Source organism: Crocodylus siamensis, chromosome 3 (assembly GCF_052110815.1).
Source record: "Crocodylus siamensis isolate JL-2025a chromosome 3, ASM5211081v1, whole genome shotgun sequence".
Taxonomy (NCBI): Eukaryota; Metazoa; Chordata; order Crocodylia; family Crocodylidae; genus Crocodylus; species Crocodylus siamensis.
In genome coordinates, this window is record NC_143397.1 from 112,444,428 (window position 1) to 112,468,683 (window position 24,256).

At 47.1% G+C, this 24,256-nt stretch overlaps 1 protein-coding gene across 16 annotated transcripts in view; it reads left to right on the plus strand.

Annotated features, from left to right (window-relative positions):
- Window positions 1-24,256, plus strand: part of PCGF3 (polycomb group ring finger 3) — a 208,785-nt gene that overhangs the window by 36,297 nt on the left and 148,232 nt on the right. For 11 of the 16 annotated variants that reach the window (XM_090039018.1, XM_090039022.1, XR_016441305.1 and 8 more), the window contains one exon: window positions 24,092-24,208. In XM_090039018.1, the coding sequence (XP_089895144.1) occupies window positions 24,206-24,208 (3 nt within the window). In that variant the 5' untranslated portion in view covers window positions 24,092-24,205. Of the gene's footprint in view, window positions 1-10,129; window positions 10,207-10,867; window positions 12,765-24,091; window positions 24,209-24,256 lie in introns of those variants that run through there. The other 5 variants (XM_090039016.1, XM_090039020.1, XM_090039017.1 and 2 more) reach the window with 3 other exon arrangements.

Genomic DNA, 24,256 nt, shown 5'->3' on the forward strand with positions numbered 1-24,256 from the left:
TTAAGGTAATAAAATAATAAAAAGTATCATTTTGGAACCAAGAATTCTAGATTTTTTGTATGTCTTTTTGTCTCAAACCAACGCAGCTAACAAATACACCCCTGAAACATGGAAGATGCCAAATTTTAGCTGATTATGGATTTTAAACTTTGTTGCAGAACAACAAGGAAGTTTTTCTACTTCCCTGCCTGCTATCTGATATCTGCAGGAAAGGAATTCTACCTGATAAACATGTCAAAGAGCTATTCAACACAGCTCACTCTCTCATGGACCTAGAGGGACAGCCTTCCATCTTCCGCTCCCTGTGTGCAAAAATGAAGTTTATTTCCTACGTATAGGGACTGTTTACCATCTTGTACCATCTACACTTTTCCGAAAGTGCCTTTGATCCTGAAAGCCTGCAGAAAAGGACAGTTTTCTTGCCATGTTCCAATTGGCCTAACAAAAGGTATCATTTTGGAACTAAGAGTTCTAGTTTTTTGTATGTCTTTTTGACTTAAGAGCGCTCTTGATACAGTCTACCACAACAGCATGTCTCAACCAGTGGGTCATGGCCTAAAAGTGGGTTGCAAAAATATATGAAAGGGTCATGAACAAACTTTTAAAAATAGGTCCTTCTTTAAAGGAGGAAAACGTGGGAAACCATAGCTTTTCTCTTGTGGGCTGGCAGAGTTCCAACCTGCAAGGAGTGCTTAGGACTGTTTGGGGCCCCCCATATTCCACACACACACACCCTGCCCCCCCCCACCCTACACATGGGGGAGCTGGGGCCTGGGGTAGTGGGTAGCAGGTTGGGAGTGAGGGGTTCTGGGTTGGGACTGGCCACTGATATTTACAGTTGGGCCTGTGTGACAGGGCGGGACCTAGGGCTGCCGTGAACTCCCCTAGTGCCCCTTACCGTGCCAAATCGGTTTCAATGCACCATCACTATCTCGCCCGCCACATCTTTGATGTTAATATTGTTAAAGGGAGGCTGCCTTTTTATCTTCTTTGCCCTGAGATGTGCCAGTCCGTGCCCTGCGTTAGATGACACGGTGCACTAAAGCCTCGGGGGCTATGCGTGGCTCCTACCATCCCTATACCACGCCCCAAGCCTTGCAGGTGTACCGGACGTTGTCTGGTCAGATCTTCCCTTGGCGCCATCACGTAATGGCCTGCGCCTTCATGGATGCCCCCTGACTTGTCTCAACTGCCTGCGCCCTCCCAGATGTGCACTGGGGCCTTATCCGCAACCATGCCCACACTGGGCTCCTCACAGTCGCCCGGGCCCTCGCAGGTCCCCGGGCTCATCTCTCTCCATTGCCCGTGCCCTCATGGACACTCTCTGCCTGTGCCCTCACAGGCGCTCCCTGGCTTCTCCCACAGCTGCCGCCCGCACTGGGGCCTCTTCTCCGCGCTCATGCCCACGCTGGGGCCGGGGTCGATACACCCCTAAACACTGCACCCTCTCTGGTGCTGGGTCTCCATGCTACCGTGGAGCCCCCATGAGGCCTCCTCCAACCCCTTATAGCCTCACCCTGTCCTCCAGTCTTATACAGTTAAAAAATAGAAAACCTCAAGCTCCTGGGCTACAACATAAATTCTAAGCCAACTGGCTAACCATCGTTCATATCCCTACCAGGGTTTCCTCTACCCGGTACCATCAAGCAGAAGCTGCTCAGGCCATCAGGCTTGTCTGCTCTGCTTACTCCAGCAGAGCTCCCTCTTCAGCTGCTAGCAGGGAAACTGACTCTCTGGCCTCAGTCCTGGGCTTAAGAAGAGTCAAGCCCTGCCCCTTCCCTCAGCCGGTATTCGCTGGTTGTCCTGGCAACCTGCACCTGTGCTGCCCTGGTGACCGGCAGCCGAGCCTCCCCCTTCTCACCACTAGGGGTCTCTCCCGGGTCACTTCCATTTCAGCCACAAGGTGCTTAAGTGCCCTGTGACAGCCTGGTACAAACAAAGCCTGAGAGCCACTGTCCCACAACATTCTCACAAGCCAGTGAAGGAAGTATGGGTTTGATGAATGGGCTGTACAGTGGATAGGAAACTGGCTGGCTCTTTGGGCTCAAAGAGTAGTAATCAATGGCTCGATTTTTGTCTAGTTGGCGGCTAGTATCAAGTGGAGTGCTTTGGGGATTGGTTCTGGGGCTGGTTTTGTTCAATATCTTCATCAGTAACCCGGATGATGTGATGGAGTGCACCCTTAGCATGCTTGCGGATGATAGCAGGCTAAGGGAGTAGTAAATACACTGGTGGTTAGTGCTACGATTCGGGGAGACTCGGAGATGGTGGAGGTTAGGACCAAAAGAAATTTCATGATGTTCAGTAAGGGCAAATGCAAGTCCTGCCCTTAGGACTGAACAGTCCCATGCACTAGTACAGGCTGAGGATCAACTGGCTAAGCAGCAGCTCTGCAGAAAAGGACATACAGGTTACAGTAGATCGGGGTGGGCAAAATACGGTGCATGGGCTGGCTTTGGCCCACAAGGCCATTCTGTCCGGCCTGCGGGGTCCCTAAAGAAATTTTAAAAATTTAATATTTATCTGTCTTTTGGTTCCTGTCAAAAATGACAGTAACCATTGGCAGTAGGACCCAGGGGAAGCCCCCCAACAGCAGGGTCTGCCTGGCCCCATTTCCCCAGCTGGAAGCCCCAGCAGGGGCTTCTGGCCTGGGGCCATGTGGCTGCACCAGCACTATAAACTCAGGTAAGGGCAGGGGAGGACCATGGGCAGGGAAGGAGTCCGGGGGAAGGCGGCCTGGGGAGAAGCTGAGTGTGGGGGAGGGGAAAAGCTGCCCCTCCCCTGCCCTGTGCCTGGTGCTCACTGCTGCAGCCAGTCGCAGCCTGTGCGGGGCTGTCCTGAGCAGGCACAGGCAGCCCCATGTGGGCTGCGAGTAACTGCAGTGTGGGGCACTGGCCATGGGGCAGGGGAGGGGGCCGCTTTTCCCCTGCACTCAGCACCAGCTTGTAACCCACCCCCACAGGCAGCCTGGGCCTCATGCTGGCTCTGGGCTTGCCTGTTGAGGCTGTGCTGCAGTGGCAGCAACTGTGTCTCCCCCCCGCCCCCCACTTGCTGTGCCAGGCAGTATTTGCCGCTGCTGCCTGCCCGGAGCTCGCACGCTGGGCAGCACAGAGGCGGCAGTGGCAAACACTGCCTGGTGCAGCAAGTGGGGGGGCCTCAGCTGCTGCTGTCGTGGCGCAGGGCCCAGGCTGGCTGTGAGGGCAGGTTACAAGCTGGTGCTGAGTGTGGGGAAAAGCAGCCCCTCCCCTGCCCTGTGTCTGGTGCCCTGCACTGCAGCCACTCATAGCATATGTGGGGCTGCCTGTGCCTGCTCAAAACATCCCTGTGTGGGCTGCGAGCAGCTGCAGCAGGGTGTGCTAGCCACAGGGTGGTGGCGGAGCCACTTTTTCCCCGCACTTGGCACCAGTTACTTCCCTGACAGGGAGTAGGGGGTCAGGGTAGTGCGCTGGCCCCAGCCTGTACCGTGGGGCTGGGGGGCGCTGGGAGTAAGCGGGGTGCATGGGGCCCACATTGGTGTCCTGGGGCCACCGTCGGCAGGGCCCAGAGCAGGGTGGCAGGAGTACAGGGTCCCGGCTGGCAAGGGCTCTATGGAGCCAGGCCAGCTCCCCCCTCTCCCTGCTGGTGCCGCTCAGCCTGGCTCTACAGACTCCTGCCAGCCTGTGCCCTGCCACCAATGCTGGCTCTGAGACATTGTTCCCAAGATGGTGACCAGGAGGTGGGGCACCTGTCAAGGGGCGGGGCTACCCATGCAGCCCTCAACAACTTGCCAAAACTGGGTAGGTGGCCCTCCACCTGAAATGAATAATTGACTGCCCCTGCAGTAGATGGTAAGCTGAATATGACAAATGGTGTGCTCTTGTTGCCAAGAAGGCTAACGGCATGCTGGGCTGTGTTAGCAGGAGCTTTGCCAGCAGATGGAGGGAAGTGATTCTTCCCCTTTATTTGGCTCTGATGAAACCACAACTGGAGTACTTAGTCCAGTTCCCCCCACCCCCCATTACAGAAAGGATGTGGACAGATTGGAGATAATCCAGCAGAAGGCAACAAAAATAGTTAGGGAGCTGGGGCACATGACTTCTGAGGAGAGGCTGAGGAAGCAGCTTATTTAGTTTGTTGAAGAAAAGACTGAGGTGTGTGTTTGTTTGTTTTTTTGTTTGTTTTTTGTTTTTAAGTAGCTTTTAACTGCCTGAAGGGGGGGGGTATGTTGAAAGAGGACGGAGCTAGACCATTGTCAGTGGTGGCAGATGACAGAACAAGGAGCAATGGTCTCAAGTTGTAACAAGGGAAGTTTTAGGTTGGATATTAGGAAAAACTTTCTCACAAGAAGGGTAGTAAAGCGCTGGAATAGGTTGCTCAGAGAGACTGGAATCTCCATCTTTGGAGGTTTTCAAGACCCAGTTAGTCTTGGCTGGGATGATTTAGTTGGGGATGGTCCTGCTTTGAGCAGGGGGGGTGGACTAGATGACCTCCTGAGGTCCCTCCTACTTCTTATTTTCTATGATTCTAGGTTTAAAAATAATTTTTCTTTTTTATTTATTTATTTATTTTTTTTGTTGCTGTTTTCTTTCCCCTGCCTGATTTTGATTTAGAAATAGTTTGGGGTTTAAAAATAAGATTCTCTTTGTGAACATTGTGCAATCTTGGGTTCCAGCTTCTAAGTATATCATTTTTACTCGCATACCAAATCCTCAGTTTACTCAAATCAGCCTTCCAAAATTGAGGTGTGTGTTATTAGTGGGAAGGCAATCTTCTGCACTGGAGTTGAAACATGTAATATATTTCTCTAATGGCTGCCTTGGGCTGTGAAAGCAGCATAGTTTAGGGCAGGGGCAGGCAATTGCTTTGGGCAGAGGGTTGCTTACTGAATTCTGGCAAGCCATCGAGGGCCACATGGTGGACAGCCAGGGGCAGACAAATATTAATTTTCTAAATTTTTTTTAGGGGCTGCATGGGCCGGATAGAATGGCATGGCAGGCGATATCTGGCCCACGGACTGCATTTTACCCAGCCCTGGCTTAGGGGAAGAGGCAGAACTCACCCTTCAGGGTTACAGGTGGTTATAAGTAACCCTGTTATGCCTGCTGAGCAGTAAAATTGTAGTTCTGAAGGTATACTTTGAGATTAAGGCCATGTACAGATATTATTCCTCCTGAGAGAGTATATGGGGGTTCAGGATTTTCTACACCAAAGCAAAAGTGGCTGCTGCCAGAAGAAAAAATTACTCAGGGAACCATGAAGGCTAAAATGCTCCTAGAACAGTTTTTCCTGTGTGAGTGAATGTCTGTACATGTTTTCTTTTGAGAGAAGCCGAAGCTCAGTTTTCCAGCATCCAGGGATGCTTTGCTCCATGTTGCCCCCCCTCGCCCCCTGGTCCCCTCCAGGATGATGGGATGGTGCTGCCTTAGGTAGGGCACTGAAGTAGATGACCTCTGGTAGTCCCTTCTAGCCTTATGTGTCTATGATTTCTGTGAGATACGTGCACAAGGGGCCCCCTGTTTATGCAGTGGCAGCACTGCAGCCCTCTGCAATTCAGAGGCTCATCAATTACATACCCAGAGATGCTTGAAAAGATAAGTTCTCCTGCATGTTTGCGTGGTAGAAAAACTTTCCAGCTAATTTGAATGTGTGCATGCAGCCTTAGTGATGCTGAGGAGAGGACTCCTCCCTTCCACCTAGGGCCCTCACTTGGCTATGCTGAACCCTTGCTGTGGTAACTAGTATTTTTGGGATCTTTTTTTTTTTCATTCTTCCTTACCAACATGAAGAGGATGGGACAAATATAGTATTCGAATAAATATGTTGGATTTTGCCCAAATTTGCAGTGCCCAGATACTTAGCTGCATTAAAAAAGTCTAGAACCTGATCTGCAACTTTTCAAGAACTCAGATTTGTGTCAAAGCTCATTTAACTATGCAATGTCTGTTTCTATAACTGTTTCAGTACATTTCTGTAAGAGCAGTATGTTGGGGTAGTAGTTGAAAATTGAGAGCAGTGTCTTGTATATATTGTACAGGCAATTGCAAAAACAGATAGTTAGAGGAAGCTTATGAAAGGCTCATGTTACATCGATTTATGTAAAACTCATCAAAGACTTCTTTATGTAGGCTTGAAAGATGGTTCCTGTTGACTAAAATATTCAAATGTTAAACCTAGGAAAAGATATGGGCTTGAAATCATTCTTGGATTTGCGAGGCTTTTTTAATTTATTTTATGGAGAGTCAAACAAAATGGCACCCATTATGGGTAAAATGCTCAAGGAACTCCATAGCTTTTTGTTTGGTTAATGTTTGAAAATTTTTCCTTCCTCCAAAGTCCAAGTATACAGACTTTTCAAACTTTCAGCTAAATCTTCAAGTTTGGTTAAAAATGACTATATAAAATGCTCTTATCCAGGCTTTGTTAAATTTTTTTAATGTCTCAGTAAAGTATATGTATGTGATAGGGGTACACCAATAAAGACTTCCTTGGCAGATACTGATAGCCAATGATTAGCCAACCATATCAGTCAATGCCAATCCAATTAGTTTAAAATGCCTTGCATGATTACTACTGATTTAAACCTTTATTTATTTTATTTTTAAAATAAAATGAGTTAATTTTTTTGTTTGTTTTTGCATGTGCATGAACACATGCCTCCTGCCTACTTTGCCCTTTGAGGAAGGCAGTGATAGTCTTATTTCAGCGTATGTTATGGGCAGCCCCATTGCCTGTGGTTCCTGCCTGCGGCCCTGCTCCCTGCACAGCCCATGCTACCATCCTGTGTGGGTGGGGCAGACCCTTGCATGGACAGCACTGCTGGGCACGGTTAGAGTTTCAGAGAACGTCATTGCCTTGGCATTGGTAGGCCACATGCAGCTGAGCTCCTGCGGCCACTGGGGATAGCCACTTTTTGCAAAAGCACCCAGTGCCTGAAATGTCCCTCGCCTTACTCCACCTGTGTTCAGTCCAATGTTTATGGCAGCCCTGGCACTCAGGCCCCTGCTGCACACGTGATGTTGCTGTGGCAGCAGCAGCAGGAACCGGTAACTGTCCCTTTGCTGAGCATGGCACCCTGTGACCACTCCCTGGTGTCCCCTCCCTCTCCCACTGCTCGCTGTGACTTGTAGTCTTCTGCACGTTTGGGCTGGCAACAGGTTGTTGGGGATGGACTATGCTTGCTCTGGGCACATGGCCATAGTTATCTACTACAACAACCAAAAAAAGCCAGTAGCCAATAACATCATTTTTCCTCTTATCGGTGCTAATCTGATAGCCAACTGATATATTGGCGCACCCTTAGTATGCGAGTCTGATGGACTTTAATCCTATGGTCAAGTATCAGAATTTTTTTGAGAACTGGTACTGAATGCTAAATAACTATAATAGGTTTCATAGATGTTAGGGCTGGAAGGGACCTCAAAGATCATCAAGTCCAGCCCGCCCCAAAGGCAGGAAGTCAGCTAGGGTCAAAGTATCCCAGCAGGATAAGCTGCCAAGCGTTTCTTGAAGGAGTCCAGAGTAGGTGCCTGCACTGCTTCTGGAGGGAGTCTATTCCAGGTCTTGGACTCAGGCAGTAAAGAAATGTTTTTCTTATGTCCAGCCTAAAATAGTCTTTGAGGAGTTTATTACCATTGGTCCTTGTTTTTCCTTGGGGCGCTCTGGTGAACAGCTGTTCTTCCAGGTCCTGATGTACACCCCTCATGTACTTATAAGCAGTCACCAGGTCCCCCACTGAGCCTGGGCTTTTCCAGGCTGAAGAGTCCCATGGCTCTCAGCCTCTTTTCATAAGGTCTATTTGCTTGCCCTCTGACCGTGCACGGGGATCTCCTCTGTACTCTCTCAAGCTTCTTGGCATCCTTCTTGAATTATTCCCCTTGATAATTCCTTGGCAATTCTTCTCTTTCTCTTTCCCATGTTTTAAAAGCAGAACAATTGCTATGTAAGGTTAAGATTTGTTTGATCTCTACAGCAATCCATTATTTGTTGCTTCAGAGGAAGGTGCAAAATACTGGATAGTTAGTAATTATTAGATGTGCATATATATGTCCCTTGCCTTGGTGTACCGATTAGAGATTTTGGGGGCTGATACTGATAGCCTGATTGTTAAGGAGGCATATTGGCTGATTACTAATCTGATTTTACAACTGCATGTGGCTGGTAAGTCTGGGGGGGCAGATCTCCCTCACTGCAGGGATGTTGGGAGTGCATCAGGGGCTAGGGCAGGTGCTGCCCTGTCAAGTGGGGCAGGGCACAGGATGGAGCTGGGGCTTGTCTGGTGGGGGGGCGGTGCCTGCCGCTGCATGCACCCTGGAAGGGTGTGTGGCGGGGGGGCGTGTGCCCCCTGCATCTCTGTGGGGCAGGACAGGCAGGCTGCAGCTGCCAGTGGGAGTTGGAGCTGCACTGGGTTCCTCTTGGTGGGGGATGGGCTCGGTGGCTGGGGGCAGGGCTGGGAGAAGGCTAAGGGGGGGCTGCAGCCACCCCAGACTTCACCGTAGCCCCCCCTCCCAACCTTCCAGTGCCACTGCTGCCTGCCTGGCACAGCCCCGGCTCTTCCTGGTGTGTGAGTGGAGGTGGGAGTTGAGCCAGGGCTGTGCCCTGCCCCCTTCCGCTCACACCCTCTGGACAAGCTGCATCTCTATCCAGTGCCTGCTCTGGCTGGGGAGCACCTGCCCTACTCCCTCTCTCGCTGTGTGGGGGGGTGTTGACCTACCCCCTCAGTGCCTGTTTTTCTCCTCCTGGTCCCCTTTTCTTTCCACCACAATGGACTTGCCAATTGCACACAGCTCTCCAAGCTGCTAGGGTGTGCTCCATGCTGTCTGCGTGCTGCACTGTGGCTGTGCGCACACACGGATATTTATCTGTCACATGGGGCCGATTTCTGATGTATCCAATTACACGTGCACATACAGTCCTTGACTTGCAACGTTTTGAGTTAAAACATTTCACACTTAGAAGATTTATAAATCGACACCCTGTTTCAACTTTCTGATGTCAGTTTCGATTTTACAGTGCTTGATCTGATGTGATGCCACACCAGCGAATAAGTTCGCTGAGTTGCCCATCTCCCTGGAGAACATCTGTCCAAACTTCCTTGGACACTTGTCTGCTTTCTTAAAGAGAGACTCCAGACAAAACGTTCAGCCAAGACTCCAGCCAAGAGCCCTTCACAAAGTCCAGCAAAGTTACCTCAAAGAAGTCCTTCCAAAACAATACGATTGTTATTTCCAATATAAATACATTAATGTAGCGGTATTACTCATCTATAATTGATTGAGTACAACATTCTGGGTTATTTTTGGTGAAAATAGGCTATTGCGCCTTGGTTCAGGAACCAATCCGCCATTTATAACGTTGTTTCTTATGAGAAAATTGGTGCCAAGTTGCAGTGTTTTGACTTGCAACACAATTGGTTCCTGAAACCTGTCTTAAGTCCGAGGAGTGTGTGTGCATTTTATTTATTTAAATAAAATAAATTTAACACACACGCATATACACTTACTTATTTGGAGTGCAGGATATCAGAATTTTGACTGTTCGTTTGCACAGTTTCAGAGAGAGATGCTTTATAGTGCCTATAGCTGCATATTTGAGGAATTTATTTATTAATACCAGTATATGCTAAGGTCTGTTTTCATTTTGAACAAAAATGTGGTATTTTTTCAAGTTGTGTTTTTTTTCTTTTTTAAAGTAACTTCATTATGCCTGCTTCTAATGCATGTGGGATCCTAACAGTTTGTTTTATATTTCATTAAACTACGGCTGGTCATTCTTAGCTGAAAACCCCCGAATATTGAACAGTATGTAATGCACATTAAGCCTCTCTAGGCTTGCCTGTTGTGTCATTCTACTTTGATCCCATCTCACTTCTCCTTAGGCTGTTCAGGTTTCTGTTCCTTTTGGAGTTCTCAAGCAGAGGTTGCATTTCTCCTTTTAAGCCTTTCAAGTGTTCAGGTCCCCAGAAACATTTATGTAACTGCAGTCTTAGGTACATCTGATGCTGCATGTGTTTCTACTACAGCAGGAATTTCTGTTAGTGAGACAGATTGCCCTAGTAGTGAATGTACTATACTATTTTACATGAAGATTTGTTTTTATTAACCTGAAGTTATTTGAGAGCTTTGAATTAGTGATGGCTGTTTTCTGTTAATAGCACCAGAAGGCAAATCTCTAATGAAAGTGTACTACTACAGCAGTAGATTGCAGCTGATACTGACTTTACAACTGAAGGTAAAATTACTTTTATTTTTGTTTTTGTGGGGGGGGGTTTTGGTTTGGTTTTTTTTTTTTTTTTTTTTTTTTTTTTTGGTCAACCATGTGGGAAGCAGGTTCTATGTGAGGAAAAAATTCCAGCTCCAGAGATGAGTGAAGGCTAGCAACCATTTAGCTACAAAGCCAAGGAAAAGTTAGCATACAAGTTCTTCTTGGACAAAAGTCTTGTTCTGTAGAGCCTAATCGTTTTGCTGCTGATCCCCATAGAGCTGTGGTATGCATGCATTCTTTGGAATATGCTAATTAACCCACTTTTTCATGTTTTCCTGGAAAAATAATATTTAAATCAACATGCACCATATTAATTAGTGAGGTGGGGGGAACTTTTTTTGCCATTAGTTTTACAATTCTGTCTGTAATTGAGGAGATTCATAGTGATACTGGGGAAAGTCATGTTTGGGTTGCTGCAGATGAGGCAGTAGAAGATGTGCGATTTATTATGTAGGCAATTTGATGGTTGGGAAACTCACTGTTGAACCTGCCATACCTCACCTTTTGACTTCAAAAGTATTGGAGAGGACAAATCGTGCAACAATAGCACGCTTTATGAATGATTTACATTTACTATGGCTTAAATCTACTGCCAGCAATGAAGAGAAATTATGTCTTCTACTTTCAGATGCTGCAGCCTATATGCTGAAAGTGGCAACAGTACTTCAAGTATTCTTTCCACACCCTACTGCACTTCACCTGGTTGGTACATGGCATCAGTGGGGTTTCTGAACAGTTTAGACATGTGTTTCCAGCTGTCAACTCTTAACACTTCAGGTGTGGAAAAAAATGTTTGTAAAGGTGTCATTGAGGGTTTAACATTACACAGAAGAGTTTCTGCCTGACGTGTCTGTTCCATCTGAGCCTATACTGACCCAGTGGGGAACTTTGGCTGTTTTATGCTTATTGTTTTGAGGCTCATTAGCAGTTTTGATGCCGGTCAGGCAGCCTCTGGTAGGGCTGCATAAATGTTGCCCTATAATCAGAATGGATCTTGCAATGTTTGGGGCACACTTTTCTGCTATACTAAAAGTGAACAAGAAATGTAAGACATGGAGCCTCTTGGTACGTGATTCCCCTGACCCAGTCAAGGAGGTCAAAGAAAAACTTGGCTTTGCTGCATGCGAGAGCCCAACAAATCACAAAGACAAGCTGCAATAACTTGAAAAGGAACTCTGGATATGAAGCAGTCGTACCTGTGACAGGTTACTGGTATGGTGCTGGACTGAACTCAAAGAACAAGTATCAGTATGTTGGTCTCAATTTTCAAGTTTTGTCCTGGAATCCCTCTGGACCTGAAATCTTTCTCAGTATACAAATTCATCCTGACTAAGAAGTGCCACAAACTAACTGGAAAATGTGAAAGAAGTGCTAGCTATATGTTATGAATCAAATTACTGTGCAAGCGAGTAAAAAGGCATATTTTAGGATAGCCTAAATTATACAGAAGTGTGGTTTTTAACAAAATTTTAATTGTATAGATTACTAAAGTAATTTTATGGGGCTTTTAGTATTCTGAAAGTTTTTTGAAGATTGTACAATGAAGTTTAAGGTGCATATTTCTGTTTAACACAGATATTTGCTCATTTTTTTTAGAGCATAACTGTGTGCATGTTTTACAGGATTTTTTGTGAATGTAAATCTTATGTCTGGTAACTATGCAGTAACCCACCCATAGAGAAAATTACTTCCTAGGCCCTGCAAGCTGGTGACTGGCTTGTATCCTGGTGGAGAATTATATACATGAAAGATGTATCACTCATATGTATATTGAAGAGTTACATAAGATGGGACAGGTATCCCCAAGCAGGGAACAACTGTGACCACCTGAGATCCTGCTCCTGCCTTTTTGTTTCAAGGTAATTTTTCATCATCGCAGAACCTCGCAGGAGGGTGAGAGACTCCATACCAGCTGTGAACTGATTTGCCCAGAGGAGTTTTCCATCTATTGACTCCTGTGAAAGCCTATGAAATATGAACTTTCATTTCTACCCAGGAGAACTTTTACAATCTTTTCTCCAATGCCTGATGAAGGATGTTTGTGCCTTTAAAGCTTGCAGTGAAAGACTTTTTTTTTTTTTTTTTTTTTTTTTTTTTTGCACAAATCTTGTTGGTTTAATAAAAGATATCATCTCTACTACGAGTCCTGATTTGCCCCAAGACGGGACACGTATCCTGAGGTTCTCTCATTTGTAAGTCTCTTTGTTATACATATGAGTGAGATTTCTTTCGTGAAGGAAGTCGGGACTGCTGCCATTCAGACCTTTTAGTTGGAGGGGTTATCTTTTCAATCAAAAGGGCTAAAACCTTTATAAACAACACCCCCCCCCCCAAACAAAAAAAAACAATGACAGTCCCTAACAGGTTCCAACTCATCCATAATGATGTTTTTTCCAGAGTGGAGCTGTATGTTTTTTAAATGAAGGCTTTTAAAAGCAAAGTGATTTCTCCAAAGCCTTTTAAAGGAAGGACACAATGATGGAAGTCTCAATTTTCTTTTGTGCTATAGGGAAGCCATTTTAAGAGTGAGTGAAAATTGCCTTGTGTTCTTTCGTTTCATAATCATGTAACTGATAGATGTGTTTATGAATCAACTCATTTTATTAAGTACATTATTACAAAAAGTATCTGTATCACTGAAGTCTTGATTTTTTGAAAGAACTTTGTTCTCCATGGTAGAATAAGGCAAGAGCTTTCTAGAAGTCAGGAAACTTTCTCCTTATGATACTGCTCTCACCTGTGTGCTTGCAATTTGAAACAAAGGACCTTTTTTAGTTGCTTGTAACTCTTAATTCCCAAGAAAGAATCCACTAAGTCTTGACAAGATGTTAATTTGGAATAGGACATGCACATGAGTGTGTATGTGTCTTCAGAAAACTGATGCTTCCAGCAGTGATTTTGCTTATTGACAAGAAGCCAGATTTCATTTAGAGAAGGATATATGTGTTGTTCTAGCTCAAGGAAAAAAACCTTACTTTTGCGAGTAAGGACACACACAAAAATTGAACTGTTCTCAAATGACTCTGATTGGGACCTGGTTCACAACTGTGTGAAGTGCTGTGGCTCTGACATGATGGAGTGGGAGTGAACACCCAGCCCAGCTGACTTCCTGCCCCTTGGGCAGGGGCTTAGACCTGATGATCTCATGAGGTCCCTTCAAGCCCTGATGTCTATGAAGCATGTCAGGGGAGGGGGAGAAGGGTGGTCTTTGGACCAATGCTTTGGGGGAGGAGGGTCCTTAGGCTTATGCAGGTGTTTCCATTTTTCTTCTTTTTATTCTCTGGAACATGATTTCAATAAAGTGCAATACCCTGCAGCTAAGTAAAGTGTGCTTGTCTGGGTATGGGCAAAGAGTATTGTTCAGACCAGGGGTGGGCAAAATGGCAGATCCAGGTGGTGGTTGGCTTCCCACATTGCTGTGGCTAGTTTCCATAGAGATCTCAGTAGCGGCATTGTGGTGACAATGCAGGGCCAGGGTTTCCATGGAGACCAGCTCTAGCAGCACTGGCAGGGCACATGGCTGGGCAGGGAGGCGCTCTGTGGCGGGGCTGATATTTTGCAGTGGTGACAATGGTCTGGAGCTGCCACAGAACCAGTCGGTTGCGTGCACACTCCACGCTGTCACCGCTGTGAGACCCCCAGCCCTGAAGCAGCTCCCTGCCCAGCTGCATGCCCTGCTAGTGTTGCTGGGACTGTCACCATGGAAATGGTGGCCCTATGCTGGCATGGCCTGCTGCTCCTGGGGCCTCCATGGAAACTAGCCCCAGCAACACGGGCAGGGCCTACTGAGAAATGGAGTCTGCTACAGGCCTGATTTGGTCTGCAGGCCAGACTTTGCCTCACCCTGGCTTAGACCCACACTTTCGGGTTCCCAGCAGGTGGAGAAGTCATGATGAAGGACTTTGGTTGAGTAGGGGGTGAGAACACACCTGGTTGTCAGGAAGTGAGCATTTAATGAACAAGAGAGCTCACTGGATTTTAAGAAGTGCCAACAAAAGGGAGGGGGAGAAGGAGGGAAGCAGTAGGGTGGCGTTGCTTGGAGGGCTGATCAGCTCCACGTTATGGAATGTTTGGTGTCCACAAGTAACATGAATCAGTTCACTGTGATCTGGTTCAAAATGGTACTCGACTTTCCAGATAACACTTCTGAACTATGCCACATGGCTTTAAATCATTTTAAAAGACTTGTAGGTCTGCCACCTTCAAGCATAAATCACCATTTAAACTGGTTTGTGTTGTGTGACCCGAGACAATTTTGTATTTAGAAAATAGGTTTAGGAATGTCTTAATGTGTCAGGGCCTGTTGTGATTCTTCTGTTACAGGGGTGGGCAGTTATTTTGGGGCTGCTTCCTGAGTTTTGGTATGCCATTGAGGGCCTCATGACAGGCAGCCAGGGGCAGATAAATTAATAATTTTCTAAATTTGTTAGCAGCCCGCGGGCTGGATAGAATGGCTTGGTGGTCCGAATTCAGCCTGCAAACCGCATTTTGTCCACTCCTGTTCTATTAGCTGATGTAATTCTTTATACCAAAACGACTTTGTCCTCTTGGCTGGAAGAAGTGGAAATATCAGAAAGATGAAAAACATTTTTGCTGTTGGTACTGTAGAGAGATTGTGTCAAACTTGGATAATTTCTTTAGTAAGAGAAAAACTAACATTTCAGAACTTATCGTTGACTAAGTTTGTGGAAGATGTCCATTCTCTTGTTAAGTGGTGTTCATTCGGCATGAACAAATAGGTTAGATACTTTATCAAACGTGATAAGTCTTTATCTGAACAGTTCACAAGTGTAAATACTGTTGTCCATCTTTATTTGAAGAGAGGCAGTTTGATTATGCTGTTCCTAGTTTCACTGAGGTCTACAGACCTCTCAGTTATGAGGATAATTATGCCCAAATCACTCTACTTTCTCTCTTACAGTTGTCTGTGAATGGCAGTGAAATAAGTGTTCAGTTCTGCTCAGGCTTTGAGGGGAAAAAGAGCAGTAGCAGAGTCTTTGGACCACTGTGCTGTGGAGACTGAAGATGACAACATAAAGATTTTTGGAGGGCTGCCTTTAATAGTGTTTGTTATAAGTGCTAAAAAAATTTAATTTCTGCAGCAGCTAACAGCACTGGCTTACTCCTTCCTTGCAGGGAAGATTCTTGTGTGATATTTTTGTTCATTCTTAGTATATGTACAGTAATTGTTAAATGTTAGAAAATTGAAACTGCTTCAGTGGAGGTGAGGGAACGATACCATGTTCAGTGAGTAGTTAATATTTAGATATTCTTAATGTTTTTAAATAAAATCTTAATCCTAGCCTTTAGTTAATTTCTTATGAGTGTGAGCAAGTAAACTGAAAGAAAAATTATTTGACTAAGTGCTTGGGGCAAGTACCATGAACAGGGCAGCTTTTGGTTGTTGATGTGACTGATTTCTGTGGCTGCAGCAGCAGCTGTCCTTTTTTCCAATGCCCCTTTACTTTACTTTAAGTCAGTACCTGGGGCAAGTGCCCTGGTCTCCCTGTCCTCGTTATGCCACTGACTTTACTGAGCCCAAGAACCTGCCTGACACCTGCAGTGCATTTTTACATCAAATGTCCTTTTTCCATATGTTGTTCTCTCTCTTCCTCCTCTGAGGCATGATTGCGGCTCTGTGCACCACATTCCTGTATCTTATAGAGACTTTTAAGATGTGGGGTAGCTGGTAGCTGAGAACATTTTGTATTTTCTCGACTAGTCATAGCTGTGGGCAAAGTGAAGCCTAAAATTGACATGCTTCTTTCAGAAAGTCACCCAATACCTGACCTAGTCCCTAAGACAGTGGACCAAACCATTGGCCCTCAGGCAAATGCCATTTGTGGTGCTACAAACGTTGAATGGACAGACATGCGTGGCCCCTGTAGTGCTACGGAAGTATGACACAACTGTTGCAAGAAAGGCAGAATTACCCAACAGCTACTTTTGCCTTGGTCCAAAAAAAAAAAAGAAAAAAAAAGCTGCAACCAGATGGTTAATAAAATAAAAAAAATAAAAAAAAATCTATAGACAGTAAAGGTGAAGGTTGAGATAACAAGAAATGTTCAGATTGGTTTGAACAAATTCAAGTCAGCAGGACCTGATGAGTTGCAGCACTGCAGGTGTCAGAGAGATCCTGGGCTCAGTAAAGCTAAAAATTTCTTATGAGTGTCAGCAAAGAAACTGAAAAAATAAAAAACTGAAGACTAGGATTAAAGTGTGTCTTTTTAATACGTTAGAATTAGGGAGGACTAAGCATCCTAGAGTACTGGAGGAAGTGATAAAATGGATCTAGAAGCCTTAAGTGCAGCGATTTTTTTTTTCTCCCCCCCACCCCAACTGTGGGTTGCAACCCCAGATGGGGTTGTGAGGGTAGGGGGCTGTGGGTTGGGAGTGAGGGGCCATGCTGAGGACATGGAGCCATAGATGGGGGCATGCTGAGAAAGTTTGGGAAGCACTGCTTTAGTGATTATATTTATGGGGAGACACGCAATCAGCTGCAAGTTTCCAGAGGACTGGAAAAGGGCCAATATACTGCCTCTGCAAAAATGCAAAAAGGAGGATACAGGAAATTGCAAACCAATTAGCGTGAATTCAGTACCTGAAATTGCATTGGAACATATCCTAAGGAAGTCCATTTGCATTTGCAATTATCTGGAGGAGCAACCAGCATAAATTCATAGACTGATAGATTGTAAGAGGCTGCAAAGGACCTCACAAGCTCATTGGGTCCAGCCCCCCCTTCACTAAGCAGGAAAGACAACTGGGATCAGGTGACCCCAGCAAGGTGACCATCCAGTCTCCTCTTGAAGATTTCCAGGGTAGGTGATTGTAGCATCTCTGGAGGGAGTTTATTCCACAGTTTGGACACCCTAACTGTGAAGAAGTTTTTCCTACTGTTAAGCCTGAAATGGTCTTCCAGGAGTTTGTGGCCATTATTCCTGGTTTTCTCCAAGGGGGCTCTGGTGACCAGTTGTTCATTGAACCCTTGATGTACTCCCCTGATGCTTAGTAAGGCTGCTACCAAGTTGCCTCTCAGCCTTCTCTTTTTCAGGCTGAAGTGTCTCCTAGTCCTTTTTAAAATGCAGAGCCCAGAACTGCATACAGTGCTCTAGATGAGGCCTAATCAGTACCTATTAGAACTGTACCATCATCTCCTTTGTCCTGCACCAAATACACCAGCTGATGCAGCCCAAAAAACCCACATTTATCTTTTTTACTGTTGCATCCAAGTACTGGTATGGGATCCAAAGATCCTTCTCAGCAGTGCTGTCACCTAGCCAGTTATCACCTATTCTGTATCTGAGTTTGATTTTTCCTTCTTATGGTAACTTGAGTTGGTCTTCACTGAACTTTATCCTGTCATCTATACCCCGCCTTTTCAATTCATCATAATCTTTCTGAATTCTAATCCTGTCCTTCAGCATGTTTGTAATCCTTTCCTACTTCATGCCATCTGAAAATTTGCTCAGGAAGCTCTATTGTGGCACAGTAATCATTAATAAAACAGACTGAACAGAACTGGACTTGGAACAGATTTGCTGTAGGTCTCTACTTGAAACCTTTGGCTATTCCAATATTGATCCATTTATAAGTTACCTTTTGCTTGTGGCTATTAAAGTTAGTTGGCTATCTACCTGCTGGCACCTGTAGTTCTCAGCTTTTTTTTGGAGGGGTACCCTGACCAGTTCCTTCAAGCCAGGTGTTGTAAAGGGCTGCTTCCACCCAGTCTGGCTCATCCATACAAGCAGTGTAAAGGGCTGCTCCAGTTCAGCCTGACCTCTTTGACCAAACCATGTAAAGGATTGGGGTTGGAGCATATGCCCTTGCCACAGTTTTTTGGTCTGACCCCACATACTCCTCCCAGAAACAGGGGCATGGGACATTTTGTCAGATTGGTGTGCCTCTGTTTCTGGGAGGTGCATACAGGGAAGACGCATGAAAAGAGCATGGGCTCTAACTGCAGCTGCTTTCCCAATCTATTTCCACATGAGGTGGGTGGGGCAATTCAACCTACCTGCATTTATGTCATGACCCCCCCCCCCAGAAGGGGATTGTGGCACCTTAGTTGAGAACCAGTGCTGCAGATGATGCTTCTAGTGGTGTGCTTGGATGAAAGCTGGTGGTATGGAGGTAGCTGTAGCAGTCGGTTGGTTTCTGGTGCAGTGTGGCTGTGATGTGACTACTGTAAAGCTTCACAGTGGTTTCCAGGAAATGAATATTCTTGGTGGAATATACAAAAGTCAGCTTGATTTAGAGGTGGAAATTGCTACCAAGTCCTAGTGGAGTTTCTCTAGAAATTCTTTCCCATGTGTCCATATGAGGATATCATTGCACCTTTTAAGTGTACCAGGGTGGTGAGAGGGCAGCTGTGGAGGAAGCAAACTTCAAGGTCTGTCACAAATACCTTGGCATATGGCAGGTGGGGAGCATGATCATGCTGTTTGTAGGCATAAGGAGTCTCCAAATCTGAAATGCTCATGTGTGAGGACAAAGGTGGGTGCGATGGAAACGAGCAGTGTCATCATGGGGGATAATATTTCTTAAGGCTTGTAATCTTTCCTCATGGGGGATGTTGGTGTACAGAGATGCGACATCCATAGTAATGTATATGATGTTTGCTGGAAGCATTTCAGTGGTACCTAGTTTCTTTAGGAAATCTGTGTCTTTCAAATAGTTTGGCAGCTCTAGTGATTATATAGTGGGGTGGGTTCCACCAAATTTCCAGACCTGTGGGGAGCCCTGCAGGCTGCTTGACATGGAGCTGTATCGTGGGGGTTGAGCACCCCTGTTATAGGATTAGCATAGACTCAGTGTAGTCAGAAACCCCCTCCGTGATGATACCAATGACGGAGACAGTGGGGCATCCTGGTTGCCAGGTCTGTGCATCTTGGGTAATTAGTAAAAGGTACCTGACCTGAGTTCTTGGGAGGTGGAAGTATCAGTCCTTTCCTGTGCTTCTAAACATAGTTTTTTAAGAGCTTATTTTTTTTTCTTTTTTCATGTTCTTCCACGATCAGGAGTTTTGTAAGACTTGCAAAGTTATCTGTCTGTCTGTATGCTGTTTTGCCCATGATAGCAGCACCCACTTTATCAGCCTGTTGTAAGACAATAACAGGGTTGTTTTTAAGTGCAAGTATAGCTGTCTTGCACAGGACTGAGGTTGTAACATAAGCTTTGTTTTTTACGAGTGTCAGGGTGGTTACAGAGGCAGAAGCAATTTATATACAGTGGGGCCGGGGCCCAAAGGTGGAGTCCAGGTGTTCTTTGTCTTGGGCTGTATAAGGGTCAGGTCTGTGGCAAGTTGTTCACCAGGGTGGTTTTCCCTGACTTAAAAACAAACAAAAAACCCCAAACCAAAACCAAATTCACTGCTACAAACCCCAAAATCTGTTATTTAAATCAAAGCACCCTCACCCACAGCTCTGTTCCCACAGCCCTGCCAGAGGGGGCCCCCAGTTGCCAGGGCTATGGACTCAGTTCTGTAGCCCCCTGCCCCTGCTCCCCCTTGCTGCGGGCTTGGGTGGGCCAGCCCCCTGCCACTGTGCACACTCCTGCATCCCCCAGATCTGTATGCGGGGCAGGTGCAGGCTTCGGGCTCAAGCTTCTGCCCCCTATGACCTCTACGTTGCCAGGGCAGTGGAGGGGTCAAGCAGTGGCAAGAGATCCTTGCATGGCTCCACTGCTGCTCGCTGTACCAGGCCGCATCCTCCAGGCTCTGGAGGCCCCAGGGAAAGGAAGCAGGGCGGCAGGGAACAGCGGAGCCATGTGGAGAAGCTGCTAGCCACTGTTCCCTGGTGCCCTGCTTTCCTCCCCCAGGGCGCCTGGAGCCCGGTGGGCATGACTTGGCGCAGCAGCAGAGCTGTGTGGGGATCTCCTCGCCACTGCTTGCTTCACCTGCCTCACTCCCGTCCAGGTGACACACACCTCCTGTGTGTGGGGCGGTGCCCCTCAAAGCAGTGGCAGGTGCAGGAAGGGAATTGCTAGGGGGCTAGGGAAGAGAGGGGAGCAGCAGTGAGGAGATCCCCACGCAGCCTCACTGTTCCCAGTCGTGCCCACCGGGCTCTGGAGGCCTCAGGGGCAGGAAGCAGGGCTGGAGTCTCAGCCCACAGCCTATGCCTGCCTTGCAAAGAGATCTGGGAGGTGTAGGTCCCCCCCTCCCCGGGAGCACACGCAGCAGCGGGAAACCAGGCCTCCCCTTCCTCCTGCCCCGGACGGACCACCCGTAGCTCTGTCCTGCTCCCTGCTGGGGCCCTGCAGCTGTGCATTGCAGCCCCGGGCCCCAAGCCCCACTTGGCTGGGTGGGAGCCTCAGCCCTACCCAGCTCCCTCTTCCCCCTCCCCCCTCCCCTTTACCTGCTGGAGCTGCTCTCTTGAGCTGCCTGGGGCCATGTCCATGTCCATGCACTCGGTGCTGCCTTCCTCCCAGTTCCCTGCAGGCTGGAACTCTGCCAGCCTGCAGGGAGCTTCTTGCAAAATGGCAAAATCCACGGGTTTCTCTTGTAAAACAAGAAATGTGGGAGCAGAGACTCCCTATGCCTGAGGAAAGGTTATTGTGCCCAAAAGCTTGCTAAGAACTTTTTTTCCAACTACTCAGTTTAATAAAAAAAAAAAAATCACATCTAACCAAAGAACCATGCCAGACTTAAAAAGTTTATACACTTATTCAAGTTCAATGTACATAATGCTTATTTATGACAATACCCTCAGTGCTATTGGGTTAGTAGCCCTGAAACTGACATCACACTTGATTTTTTTTTTTTTTTTTGAGGCCAGTAGCAGCCTTTTCATGGTTGATTCCTCTTCTTTGTTTGTTTCAGTTGAGCAGATGACAGTTATTTAAAAAGTTGACTGTTACAATTGGTATGCAATTAACTCAAGTACACTTAAATTATAGAGCATACAGTACGGTTGAAAGACACTTTGCGTGTAACTACGTGCGTCTATGTTCTAAGCCAGGGCTGTTCAACTATTAAGCCTCTGGGGTCTGCACCAGGTGAGCTGCAGGCTACTTGGGATGCATGCCATCCAGCTGTGCCCCCACTGCTGCTCCACACAAGCATCCCTCATGCTGCTTAAGTAGGTGCCCCCCCGCTGCTGCTCTACTTAAGTGTGATCTCCCTTCTCCCCCATGACTCCCATTTTCTCTTGTGCTTGGCTCAGACTCTAGGGCAGAAGTGGACAAAATAGGTTTGCTAACTGTTTGGATTGGGCCCATAGGTAGGCACACATCCAGCCGGTGGCTGTCCCTGCTGCGCTTCTCATGGGACCAAGTCCTGCCTGCTGCCACCTGGGGCGGTGTGCTGCGGTCCCAGCATCCATGCTGGAGGGCTGCAGCTCTGGCCAGTGGGCGCAGCTTCCAGGTAGGGCTGCTGCTGCCACTGATGCAGCCAACCAGGGAACTGCTGAGCTCCCCTTGACTCCTCCAGTCTCTGCTGCAGCACTACAGGCAGCAGGTAGGGAGGGGAAGCTGCAGTTGAGGGGAGCAGGGTGGGGGCAGATTCTGCCTGCAACTCACTTTGGTCCTGCTCCAGCATGGCTGGTTAGGGGAGTGCATGGATGGAGGGGGACATGAAGAAGCTCAGCTGCACATAAAACCCTGCTGGGTGGGCATGGGACAGGCAGGTGAAGTGGGAACAGCAGCGGTACTTCTGGAATAAAGCGGAAGGACTAAGGGTGGCAAAGGTCAGGGGATTAGGGGTAGGACTTCTTGTCCCAGGACGGGGACCAGGGGCCAGAGCACCTGTCAAAGGGCTGGGCTACCCTTGTGGCCCTTGACAGTTCACCAAAGCTTGTTAGGCAGCCCTCCAGTTGACATAATTGCCCACCCCTCTAGAGATGTGCAAAGCTTTGGTAGCTGATTTGATCTGGAGAAGATTTGGTGCAATCCAGGGACTGAATCTCTGAATCCGAATTAAATCGGGAGGCTGGGTAAAAGCTCTGAATAGATTCGGAAAAAGATTTGGCTGATGCGGAGATTTGATCATAGATTAAACAGGCAAGTGGCAGCTGCCTCCACCTGGTAAGTCTGGGGATGGAGGAGCGAGGGATTGGGGCTGGGACAAGCTGCCCAGCCAGGGTGGGGTGGGGGCATGTTACTCAGGGAGGGGAACCGGGGGGTGCACGTGATGTGGGCAGGGTAGTGCTGGGAGCGGGCGCTCTGCCTGCTGCTGCTTGCCCAGCCAGGGCAGGATACAGGCACAGCTTGCTCCAGGTGGAAGGGGGCAAGCAGTAGCAGGGCATAGCTCCTACTTGCAGCACTGCTGTGCCACATTCCACCCCCCCCCCCCCCGCCCTGGCAGCTCCCCACAGTGGGGCAGAGGCAGGCATGGCTGGGGTAGCCATGGGACAATCCCCCATGGCTGCCCCACATGGCAGCTGCCCCATGGTGTGGGTGCAACGCAGCTTGGCAGGGCATTGCATGCTGTCTGACAGCTGGGGCGTCTCCAATAGTCAGCCAGAGCCTGGCAGCACACGGCACCCTGCTGAGCTGCTCTGTACCCACACCATGGGGCAACTGCCATGCGGGTACCAAGTGTGGGGGGGATCCTCAATGCCCTGTGCTGCATGGGGGAGGCTCTGCCACGAGCACCCAGAGGCCCCAAATCGCTGCTCCTACAGCCAGTGAGTGCAGGGTTTTTTTAAGTGCTGGTACTAGGCGGGGGGTGGGGCTGGGCAGGGCAGGGCAGTCTTTGGGGCTTCTCCCGTGGCTCCCCCCACACCCTGTGGAGAGGCAGGCACAGCCGGAGGAGCCATGGGAGAACCTGCAGCCTCCCGGCTGTCTGCCTCTTCCCAGCCAATCAGAAGATTCGGCTCCGATTTGGAAGCCGATTTGGCCAAATCAATTCAGGGCAGCGATCCGAATCTCTGAATTGAATTGCTGTCCTCTGAATCGACCAAATCCGAATCGAGTGCTTACCTATTTGCACAGACCTACACACCTGCTCTTGGAGAAGGACAGGAAGCATTAGTTTGGGGAGGAAGGGGGAGCCCAGAGATTCCGAAGGGATTGACAACTGAGCGAGAGCCCTGGGGGCTGCAGCTTAAATCCTTGTGAGCCTCTTGTGGCCCATGTGCACCAGTTGAACAGCTTTGATTTAAGCAATAGAGGAAAATTGGGACTAGCATTTTGTTCTGCAGTTAAATGAATTATATGTATATCAGGTAAGTGTGTAAGTAAACTATACCTGAATGACTGCTCTTGTGGAGCTGGTGCTTAGGAGAAAAGGAGAAGAGTTGTCAAAGGTGGTATCACAGCTTGAAACTGAAAAAAGAAAAAAGGCTAGCAAAATGAAGCCTGCATAGCATATCTAGCATATTCACAAAGAATTCTATTTTTGCATAAAATCCTAATGTAAAAAGTGATCATATCTGTGTTGCTAATAATAGATGTCTTACTAAAATAGAAGTTTAAATATCAACATCACTTTAACCATCTTATCAAATAACAAATATAACATTTAAAGATGCATAGAGTCTCCCAAAATATAAAGACCAGATATTCATTTTCCATGTTCCTTTAACCCAAGTTGGTGTCTGCAGAAGTCATATGTTCTTTTCTTATTTAGTCTGTGACAATTCCTTTATGTTTCTTGATCTTGGCATAATAATTCACTCTTTTTCTTCAGAACTCTGCAAAATACAAATCTTGCTGTTTTCTGTTCATCTCTGCTTTTTATATTTTTAATTTATTTCATACTAATTTTTAAGTGTTAACTCAGACTTCAGTATTCAAAAATGCTTTTCAAAATGTTTTGTTTGGAGGCTGGAGAAGATTCTTTTTTAACGGATTTCCACCAAACTTCTAAGTAAGCATCTCTCTCTCTCTCTCTCTCTCTCTCTTTCTTTTTCAGTCTCCCCTGTGAAACAGACTTTGGTTTGGATAGGGATGATCCTGCCTCAGACAGGGGATTGTTGGAGTAGATGACCTATGGAGGGCCCTTCCAGCCCTACTTCTGTCTGATTCTATGGTAAGACTTTCATTACTAAAACTTCCCAGACTTCTTGAAACCTGTCAG